At 47.0% G+C, this 11,527-nt stretch overlaps 1 protein-coding gene across 1 annotated transcript; it reads left to right on the forward strand.

Annotated features, from left to right (window-relative positions):
• Positions 1 to 7,928: 7,928 nt before the first annotated feature.
• Positions 7,929 to 11,088, forward strand: ADO (2-aminoethanethiol dioxygenase). The gene has a single exon (XM_051619451.1). It carries the CDS (start codon positions 7,944 to 7,946, stop codon positions 8,676 to 8,678), a length of 735 nt encoding a protein of 244 aa, XP_051475411.1. The 5' UTR covers positions 7,929 to 7,943; the 3' UTR covers positions 8,679 to 11,088.
• The last annotated feature ends 439 nt before the right edge of the window (positions 11,089 to 11,527 follow it).

The following is an 11,527-nucleotide window of genomic DNA, read 5'->3' on the forward strand; positions in this document are numbered from 1 at the left end:
CCCACCAGGGAGAACCTCCCCCTGTGCTCTGTAATAAGGATTTAGCTCGAACTCAAAAATCACAGGGACTACACCTTACCACAGGAAGCCAACAGAAGAGATCAAGGGCAACCCCAGAGATTTTGTTGGGTGAAAAAAAGTGCTCGAAGTTACCCAGCTGTCTGGTGCACTGATGGTTCTGTTGGCATCCTTATACAGAGTCATAAATTTAGATGTATACATCAAAATCCAAATAGAGTTACAACCTTGCCATCAGTTCCATGCAAAGAGCTCTTTGTAAGCAATGTCAACTCCTTCTACATGCAAGGCCTTGCCTACACAGGACTCTGCAGGATTAGAACAGTAAACTATGTACATAAATCCTGGTAAAGTGTGTTTACATAATATGTAAATAGATAAAGAAAAGTACATTCACACCAACTACTGAGGAAAGAAAACAAATAATTTTTCTGCTGCTAAAAGTACTGAATCACTTACCATCTGGTTTGGAAGGAAAAAAACCCTCAGTCCAATGCAGCTATGAATAAAATTATGTTTAAAAAAAAGTAATCACATGCTAGATCCCCGTAAGTTCAATTTCCAATCATTTCAACATGGAGAGTTGGTTTTCCTGAAGGAAAAAAAACAAAACACCACCACAATAGCAAAAAACCCCACACTACAAAAAAACCCAAACAAACAGTAAGCAGGATATGTGGCTTGTTAGGCCCCAATCCTGCAAGCTCTAAATACTTAGCTATGGAGAATAATGGAGGGTATTTTTTGAGGAAAAAGCTGAGTCTGTGTATCAGTTTCTGCTGGAATGCATCCTAATTTGCTAAGAAAAATCTGCCACTTTTTTTGCTACCATGCTGTGAAATTCATAAGTAAAATCTAGATACTAAACATCTGAACTGATTTCCCTTTATACCTTGGTAACAGCTGGCTTTTTTTCCCCAATCATCCAAAGACACCTATGCACGCTGTAGCATAGTGCAGAAGTGGTATTTTACTGACAAGTATAATATTATAACTGAAAAAGTGCCTGTGGTAATGTAAATACTCTCAGCACCACAGCCCAACCAGCAAAGGTCATGTTTATACGTCTGGCAAGCATTTGTCATTTCCACACTTGTGACTTTTTACTCTGTCCACAGAAAACACACCATTAAAATTACTTTCTTCATTTTCAAAGGACTAAAAACGTTTGTATCATCGTTTTAATAAACACTGTGAAACCTTGCCTACACACAGCACTGATTTTCTGAGTGCCTTTGTACGTTCCCTTTAATAGCTGTTCATTTTAGAATTGTACATTGTGGAACCAAACTGCCCTGTTCCCTCCTTGCCTCATTCCCTGGGTGTTCAAATGCCAACTCACCTCTACATGCTGCTTCTCTGGAACACCCCTGACCTCTTTCACTCACATTTCATCCACACTGCCTCCTCTTCCTTCCTTCTGTTTTTCCTCAGCATTTTCCTCTACTAACTAATTGCCAACATTTTATAATTTATGCTGTTGCATTTTAATACTTCTCCCTTGGAAGCAGTGAAATCCTGGTTGATACTCACAACTCAGAGAGATCAATTCTGCTGCGTGGGTGGCTGTAACAGATCTGCAGGTCCTGCCTTTTTCCTCTGCTTCCCTCAGTCCACCTTTCTCATTCAAACACTTGTGTAAAACTGCCTTCCTCCTCCTGGAGGCCTCAAGTTTAACACTGACTCTCTACCTATGGGACAAAGAAGGATTTTACTCGATTTACCAATTAACCTAAACACTAAAACACCTGAAAACACTCACAGAAATCTCCCATTCACCTCTTTTTCTACCAAACAGAAAGTCTTTCAATGAAAAAAAGATATCTACTGTATATTTAAAATAGAAAAATGTTCCTTGGCTATTTCTTATAAATTACCTGTTTCCTTTTTAAATTCAGCACTATTGATTAGGCTGTATATATCCTCACTGGGATAAATTTGATCCCAAATCGCTAAGAAATGTTTCTTCTCTTGCAGAAAGGAGATTCTTACAGTAAGGTGTTACAGCCCACATGTATAACCAGAGGCAATGAAGTGATTATGGCTTCAGGCGTTGCTGCTTATCACCTGTGTGAGAACCATACCCAGCCTGCACCAGTGATTGTGAAAAAAAAAAGGCTGAGCTCAAAGATAGCCTGTGCTGTAGTGTTTTTGGCAGCGAGGGCAGGCTCTGAGTGAGCACCAAGCAGGTTACAGTGACTCAGCTGCACAGCAGTAACTCTTCAAGCCACACCAACTTCAGACCTTGCTAGTAAGGTTGCCTAAAAGTTGGTGTGTGATCACCACTCGGGGCAGCATAGGCAGCAGCAGACCCCACACCTCACACCCTCAGGGACCCAGAGTTAGTAAACAATCTAATCCCAACTTCAGGCTGCAAGAGAGCAGACTCACACCCTATCCTAGCACAAAACTGCTTCTTTACCACACCTATCTGACAGCATGCAAAAGTAAACAGGGTAACAAGTCAGTGATAACGGCAGAAGGGAAGGTGAGACTCCCCTTGCAAGGAGCAGCTCTCTGCATCCCTGCCTGCTGACCAGATCATGCCGAGCCTTGGCAGGCTAAGCAGGCCTCTCCCCTGGGTCATGTCAACACAACCTGCTCTTGCCATTTGGAAGCCAGCTGCTGAAGGCCGAGGGAGCTGCTTCCAAACAGAGGTGACCTTGCAAGCTTTCTCCCACCCTCTGAGCTCCCAGCAAGCGACCTAACAGGACCCTCGGGATTCTCTGGAAAAGTAACAGAGAGAGAAAAAAAAACACGTGGAGTTTGGCACTGATGTAACAGAGGCTGGAGGGGCCTGATGGGTCTGGCAGCCTGTGACAGAACTGGAAGAAGCTATTGGGAAGTGGTTTCTAAAACGGTGGAAAGAGCTCACTCTCTGCAAAAGAGGGACAGACTATGGATGCTCCACTTCACTGCCAGCCAGGACCTGCTGGGAAGGAGACAAGCCCCTCAGTCTAATAAAGCATCAGGACTACAGCCAACTGTCACTTTCATTCTCTACCAAGTTATCCAAGGAAACAGATTTCAACTTTCAACAGGCAGTGCCAGCATTTAGATTAACAGTACCTTATGTCAATTAAATGATCAATCCCTCCTATGCATTTTGCTGCTTTTGAACGTGCTTGTGTAAAATAAATATCAAATTATTTTAATACAACCAAAAGTAAAGATTCACAGGGAAGAAATCACAAGTAAACATACCACATCTTCAACTGTGTCTTTTCTGCTGTCAGTTAAAAGACTAAAAGTGATGGTCCAAATTACAGTGTTCCATGTACTTAAAGGTTAACCAGTTTAATCAATTATTCCGATTTATTTCTAATTACATTCTTCATAATATAGTATCCATATGCATTCCTGTTGATATTTTATTTTGAAAGTTATGCCAGCACTACAAGAGTAATAATACAGATTTTTGTGGACTCACAATTACACTTGCAAATTGAGCCATGGGTTTCTTTCATCTCAGTAATTACAAAAAAAAAAGAAAAAAAAAAAATCGGTGTTATTCCTGCCTGTATCTCAGCATTCAGGATTGCGGACACCTCAGCAATATTCTTGAATATATTTTTTAAGTTTTATACATAAAGGTCATATTATTCCCAGAGTATATAATCAGATTACCTTTAGAAAACATTAAAGATACAGGCAAAACTTAAAAAAGTCAAGTTAACAACTCCTTCCACAGCCACAAGCAGCTCTGGCCAGAAAAGCGCTCCTGCAAACTACATGCTGAGAAGGGAGGGCAGTTTCTGACCACGTTGGTAAATGTCTTCTTCCTCACACCCAGGATAGGTCCTAGACAGTCAGAGAGTTCAGAGGAATAAGCCCATGACTAACTCACAGTACCCACCACCACAGTCTAACCCAGGTGGTGTCAGAGACACCAGCACAGATCTGATTTGCACCAATGAAAACATGAAATCCATGAAGCTAAACTCTGAAGATCAGAACACAGCTCATTATCTCAGCAAACTCATGCACAAGGAGTTGCATGTTGCACAGCCTTTCCTGCTCTGAGTCACTCCAGCTCCTGCTCTAGGCTGTTCAGTAGCAAATTGTTAATAAAACTCATTAATGATGTGCTTTATATAGAAATGGTGCGTTTAACTGAGAGGCTACAACAAATGAAGGGTGCAGCAAGGGTTGAATTACATGGTTAATGGAATACAGGATGTGTGTCAGTAAAGAAGTGGTAAAGGTGGGTGGGAGTCTTAATGTTACACAGGTCTGCTTGAAGTTTGGTATGCATATATGAACCTAATTGCCCTTTTGATTTCCATACAGTTATACCTAGCACTCCTCTGTGCTACTGATATATAAATTTTCTGATGAATAACTGATAACCAACTTTCTTTTATGTAAGTCACTACTGGAGAGTCAGCAAATATTACAGAGATGTTTGTCTTTTCCCTTTTTAGTCTTATTCTCATCTGAATCATGCTTGGCTAGCATTCATATCTATCTCCTTGACTGGTGGTAGCTATAAAAAAAAAAAAATACATACCCTTTCAGAACCAGTGACAGGAACAGTGCAAAAAAAAGATGGTTTTGACACAGTTTTTATTTTTTGTCCTGTGTAAACACACACCTGCAGCCACTGGCAATACTATAATGGAGGGTGGTTTCTGCACAGCCTGCTCAAGTTCTACACCTTGGGAAATATTCTAGCATTGTGACACATTTCATTGCAGCTGACAATTGTCCTTTTAAGCAGGTGGCTGTGATTTTTATCCATTCAAGACCACTGTTGTCCCTGATGGTTACAGGTACTTCTAGCTTCTCAAACCAAATTAAGAGGATCTGGGAAGCAAACCCTAGAAGAAAGTAAAAATGCACAAAGGAGACTTCACAAACTTTGGGGAAACTATAATGCATAACAGCAACAAAGCATGCAGCTGAAAAACTGACAATCTCACAGGAAAGTTCAGGTAGAAGGGAGGGGAGCCTAGAATTAGGGGGGGTTGAGGAGGAGAAAATAGCTCTAACACTTCTCAACACATTATCTTTCTGTGTGTGTGGAAAAAAACAAACACAGCAGGAGATCAAAACCGTAACCTGAATCTGACCTCACTCACACTGGTTGTATCGTGAAACCACTGGGCTGAACTTTGGTCATTGCATCACCAACACAGAGCAAGTCTCAAAGCCCAGGCAAGCAACTACACTGTGATTTATTTTTTTTTCCTTCACATGCACTCAAGATGGTAGAGACCAACTAAGAACATAGCCTTGAGAAGAAAGAACATGTCAATTTAACAGTCAGTTGGCTGGACAGCTTGCTTTTCTTCTGAGGCTTTTTTTTGTTGTTGTTGGGTTCTTTAAAATTAATATCACTGCATTGAAAAATGTGGGTGTGATATATCATTTAACTGGAACATTAAGTGCTAAGGACATATTTTTGTCTGTATCTGTAAGAAATGGAACTCAACTGAGTAGTTAAAAACATTGAGGATCATAAGGTGACCAATTATGCAAAATACAAACCTAATCACCAACATAACACAGCACTGCAAATGTTCACATAAAGATGTTCTCAACATCTTAATAAACATCCTTGTACACAGGACATGTGATTCGTGCTTTACAGAGTGAAAAGCACTAAAGGGTCAAGTAACTCACCAAGTATCATCCAGCAAGTCAAGATCAGGCTGAGATTAGAACTCAGGATCCTGGTTTTCCAAGCTGATTTTTTTTACAGCTGCATATTTCTGCAAGTGCACAATCACCTACCAATACCAAGCATTTCTCTTTCCATAAAATGGCTAATTTTTGTGCTGCATAGAGAAAGAACCAGCGTGTCCAAAAGTAGGCATTCTAGCAATCACTTCCAAGCACAGCTAAGACAGGGCACAAATGGATAGCTTAAGCCAAAAGAGAGATAATTTATCATTATCACTGATAACTACCAAAAGATTCCAGTCTATACCTCCATAATTTGACTGCCCCTGCAGAACAGGACAGAATGGAAGAGCACACTGAACATGGTACCTTTCAAATCGCTTGGCTTCTGAAAAAATGCCAGTTGCCAATCAACACAGCTGTGTCTCCAACACAGAAAGGTTCACAGGCCACTAAAGACTACCCCCAAACTCCAGCCACCTGCCCCCTCATCCTTAGCATCCTGCCAGGCAGCCCTGTTCCTGCCAGGCATAGAAATGCTCACCTGTTCCTCACCCTGTGTTCCCAACACTGGCACTGGAGAGAGAAATTACTTAAAACATTGGACTGTGAACATGAAAACAGCTGAAGACTGCCATGTTTTATAGCTTCAGGTAGAACTCAAAAGCAGCAACTTGAATTAGTATCCTCCTCTATGAAGAGGAAACAATAATGCCACTACACTTGTTTACTAAATGAGTGAAACAGGTTTGGGAAGAGAAATTCAACTCACCAGACTTTGTTTACATTATCAATACTTTGTCCTCTGCTGGGCCATCACCTGCCTGCCACATCTATTTCTGATTCATGTACAATATGTAAGAATACTATGAGGCTACATGTATCTCACTTAAGCTTACTGCATATCTTAAGTCTTGGGTTTGCCTTTAATCAGGAAAACACACTGGTTTTACTTCACTTTTAAATTATTTTTTTGAACTTGGTGGCCTGCCACCACTGGAGTCCTGTTTTACTGAGCTCATTCAGCTGTTTCTCAGAATCCTAACCAGCTGGGCCTAGATCTACTGTGGCACTCAGGTGCTGAACACCTGCTTAAATAATTGAACTCAAGGTGCTATGAACCAGTATATTTTTGTGAGCAGAACCTAACCTTGTTTAACAAATACCAGTGCTAACAGGTTAATTTCTGGCTTCAAAACCCACGGTATTTTCTAGGCACGTTCTGCTACATCACAGATTAGAGAGAAGGTAACAGGATCTTCACCACAGGTATACAAATGAAGTAAAGCATTGTGTAGAATGCCCTGGCAGAATAAATGCTGTACCCTTTCTGTACATCAGCCTCAACCAACCCCTCGCAGGCTCCACCAGGCTGTAGCTGAGCCAAAAGATTATCCATCCTTTCGGTCGCAGGTGGATTCTCCAAGGACCAGCGCCTGGAACTCGATGTGCTCGTCCAATGTTCATCTGTGGTTACAGATAATTAATTCAGACACAATCACGCCCAAAAGCCACGATAAGGAGACACACCAAGGGCAGCAGGTGCCGTACCGCAGAACCTCCATCCAGTGCAGTGGGAGAGAGACCGAGTCTCTCAGAAAAAAAGTTTAAGTCTGATCAATTTGACAAGCTGCCTTAGCTGTAACCAGCAACTGGTGACCAAGAATACACTGTCTACGTAGCCCGTGACACTGCACATGCTCTACCGTGCTCAGTTCTACACGGCCAAGTTCTAAACTCCTCCTGCGCCTTCTCCTCACGCCTCCCACAGCTACACGGGAGAAGATACGCGCCACGGCCGCTCGGTTCAGCACCGCGGCCTCCCGGCCCCCGGCCTGTGCCCGAGCCCCACAGGCCCTGAGGCGAGGGCCCCGCTGCCTCCTCCCGCCCCGCCTCGCCCCCCGCCGCGCTAAGATGGCGGCCGCAGCGCTCCCGCCGCACAGCTCCGGAGCCCGCCCGGCCCCCGCCCCGCGGGCGCAGCCCCGGCAGCCGCTCACCTCCGCCCGCCCTGCTGGGAGCCGTAGTCCTCCTACCCGCTCCGCCACCGCTCCCACAGCCCGCGGCCCCGGCTTCGCGCCGCCCAGCCGCCCCGCCACTGCCGGCTCCGCGCCCCCGCCAGGCCCTGAGGAGCGGCGGGGGCTGCGGGCGGCGGCGGGGCGCGGGGGAGCGGCGGCGGCCGCGGGCCGGACTACGAGTCCCGTGGTGCACGGCGGCGGGGGCGCCTGCGCGGCGGGGCGGCGGCAGGAGGCGGGCTCGGGGCGGGTCCCGCCTGGCGCGGCCGGGCCGGGCCGGGCGCCGCCATGCCCCGGGACAACATGGCCTCCCTGATCCAGCGGGTGGCGCGGCAGGCGCGGATCACCTTCCGCAGCCCGGCGGGCCCGGCCTTCGGGGAGAACCTGCACAAGCTGCAGCAGCTGCTGGACGAGGTGCGCGCCGAGGACTTGCACCTGGCGCCGCGGGGGCCGTCGGCAGCGGCGGCGGCGTCGGGCGGGGGGCTGCCGTGGGCCGGCGTCGTGCCGCCCGTCAGCTACATGCACATCTGCGAGACGGAGAGCTTCAGCATGGGCGTGTTCCTGCTGCGGAGCGGCGCCTGCATCCCGCTGCACGACCACCCGGGCATGAACGGCATGCTGAAGGTGCTGTACGGCACGCTGCGCATCGCCTGCATGGACACGCTGCCCCCCGCCGCCGCCGCCCCGCCGCCCGCCGCCGCCGGCGGGCCCTGCCACCGCGCCCTGTTCCGCTCCCGCCAGCACTACACGCCGGCCTCCCCGCCCTGCCTGCTGTCGCCGCACACCGACAACCTCCACCAGATCGACGCCGTGGACGGGCCCGCCGCCTTCCTTGACATCCTGGCGCCGCCCTACGACCCCCAACACGGCCGGGACTGCCACTACTACCGCCTGCTGGAGGGGCCGCCGGCGGGCGCCGAGCCGCCCGGGCTGCCGCGGGAGGTCTGGCTGATGGAGACCCCGCAGGCCGCCGATTTCTGGTGCGGGGGCGAGCCCTACCCCGGGCCCCGCGTCTGCCTCTGAGGCGGCAGCAGCCCGCGGCCGGCGGCGGCCCGTGGGACCGATCGGACGGTTGGCGGGAGCCCGCTGCCCCCGCCTGGCTGCCTTCTCCCCCGGCCTCGCCTCACGGACCAGCCTGCCGGAGCTGCCCCAGCCCCGGCGGGCAGCACCGCCGGAACCACTGCTGCGCCTTGCCCAGCGTCCCGGGGCGGCGGGTACGGGCTGGGGTCCCCCAGGAGCGCCGTGACTCCAAGCTGTCCTTTTCCACGGGCCTGCCCGGCTTTATGAATCTGGGGCAATAAAAGCGACAGTCTGTTTTATCTCCTTTGTGCTGATGTGGAGGAGCAGCACAGTTAAACTTTGCTCAGTGGAATGGCTGGGGGGAAATAATCCAGCATCCTGTGTAAATAGTTAGGGCCGCATGTCAGCGAGAGGGATCAGGCTCCGGCAGGGAGAGCAAACGCAATAAGAATTGTCATGGGACACCCCAGCTCTCCCCAGTGGGGCTCCCACTGCCAGAGCCAGCTGGTACCAGTGGGCCAGTGGAGCGTGCCCACCCAGCCTGGGCAGGCGGCTGGTCTGGCTGCAGCCTTTGGGGACTCAGTCTCCAGTGTGAGTCTCAGCAAGAACCTTACACTGCTAACAAGAAACAAACCCAGAACAACGCCTGAGCCAGGACGTGCTTCTCCAGTAAATGCCAAGGATCCCCAGGGCTGTAGTTAAAGGAATCCCTGCTCCGAAGGGACACTGTCAGGTTCAGAATTACTTTAATAGTTTCTTAAATCATTGTGTGTAAGATCTTGCTATTGCAACCAAGAACTACAGAGTACGTCTATGCATCTTCCCTTCAGCTAGGAGAAGACTAGTCAGCTGCTAATTAACCTCGCTCGGGACCTCTCACGCAGCAGTGGAGGGCAGCAGAAACTGGGCATCTTAAGAGAAAAAAACAACTATCCACTGTTGTCTTGTGGAAGCTACTCTATAAACATTACATACTTGCAAACCCTATATATATAGTGGCGCGCATATCCTAGGTACAGATACGGATTGACCTGATGTCTTCTCTTTAAAGCATGGTCTGTTGTTTTTATACAGACAAATGAACGCTTGGGGCTTTTGAAGCCTTGTGGTTTCCCTCTTTATATACTATTTATAAAGACTACTTTTTCATAACACTTTTAAATAAACGTAGCGTAGACGAGACCCTGTGAAATTCACCTTGCTGTGGTGGGAGCAGCCTGGGGGTGAAATTTGTCTACAGCAGGGGATACGATCTTTCTAAGAAGGGAAAAACTTTCTGTAGGTGAAATACTCGGTCTGTCCCGCAGGGACGGACCTCGTGCCTCTTTGTCCTAACGCACACTTGAAACCACAAACCCAGGCTAGGGCAGCCTTGCCCCTCTTGGTCAAGATGTGTTTATCTAAATTTAAAAAAAACGACTTACCAACCTCCCAAGTGATGTACCAACCCGCTCCAGAAATTGTTCCACAATGGACTTTTATTTTTCTTTATGCAATTATAAAAGCAGACTTGTTTTTCCTGTACAGTGGCTTGCATGTGTGAATTTTTAAATTATTCTGATACAGCATTGCCTTTTTTTGGGGGGGTTGTTGTTTTTTTTTCTGGCCTGCGAAAGAATGAATGTAAAATACAGTCAGCGTTATGCATGCACAAATTAATTCTTTTGCAAGGAAAAATTGGTGGAATTTCTTTCAAGCAATTTCCATTTACTCTTACAGCACTTCAAAGTGCCTGATATTTCTGCAGCTGGCTTACCTGTTTTTCCGAGCATTCCCCTGTGGCTTAGCCTTAGTTAATGTGCAACGATTCCCTATCGAACGTAGTCATTAACTATAAGGCAATGCCTCCCTGTGTCACAGGCTGTTTATAACTCCCTCCGAGGCTAATGAAGACCATCATGCTTTTTCAGAAGTCCACATAGATAGTGTGGTGCATGCAAACAGCTGTACTGGAAAAACAAACTGCGACAAACAGCATTTTTTTATCTCGTCTGCTCTGTCCTCCCTTAGGTCCTTCTGCTTTGTTTTAAATTGTTTTTCTCCACCTGTGAAGCCAAGTTGAGATATTGAATGGGACAGGACTTTAATGCATCTTTCCATAGAGGACAGCACGGTCCCTTACACTGCAGAGTGCTGTTAATCGTGGCAAAACCTTTTTAATAAATGTGTTAGCATCAAAGTATTAAAGCTGGGAAAAGTAGCAAAGAAAACCTGAGATGCATTGAAGAAAAGCCTCCTTGTGTAATTTCTTGCTTATTCAGTAATTGAAACTGCGTCATATGTTCTGGATATCTGTAAGCAGAAGGTTTAAGTCTGTAATGCCGTTCCTTCTCTCTGCAGTCTGGTTATTGTGTTTTCACAACAGCAAAATTACTGTTATTGCTGAATTATAGAATAAATTCAGGATATCTCACCACTGACCAGTCATTACTTTCCTTTACACATACCACAGTCTTGAACCGAGTACAACACAGAGCACAAGTTTCTTTTGCTGAACAGTCCAAATGGCGCTACTGGTGATGCTCAAGGCTGGGTTGAGCTCAGCCCAAATCTTCCCCCAGCACCCTGTGGACAAATCCAGGCACATGCAGTAGGACCACTTCTGAAGCTGGCTGTTGCTGCAAGGCAAAGGCACGGGTGTAAGGCTGCTCACACTAGCACACAATATCAGGTTTTCTTGTAGCTGTGTGCTAGTCAACAGCAGTTTTCTTAATTCAGTTTGTTTATGGTTTCTGTGTTGTCTTGTTTTGCTTTTGACTGGGGTTTTAATCTTGTAGCATGGCTGCAGACAGTAGTTTGGAGTTTGCAAGCAGAGCCTCGGATTGTGTTCTTGGGTAGCTGAGATCCCAGTT

Source organism: Apus apus, chromosome 4, assembly GCF_020740795.1.
Source record: "Apus apus isolate bApuApu2 chromosome 4, bApuApu2.pri.cur, whole genome shotgun sequence".
In the NCBI taxonomy this organism is placed as follows: domain Eukaryota; kingdom Metazoa; phylum Chordata; class Aves; order Apodiformes; family Apodidae; genus Apus; species Apus apus.

What these genes read in the sequence shown, in the direction of transcription:
- ADO (XM_051619451.1), top strand. Translation starts at nt 7,944, where the DNA reads ATGCCCCGGGACAACATGGCCTCCCTGATCCAGCGGGTGGCGCGGCAG.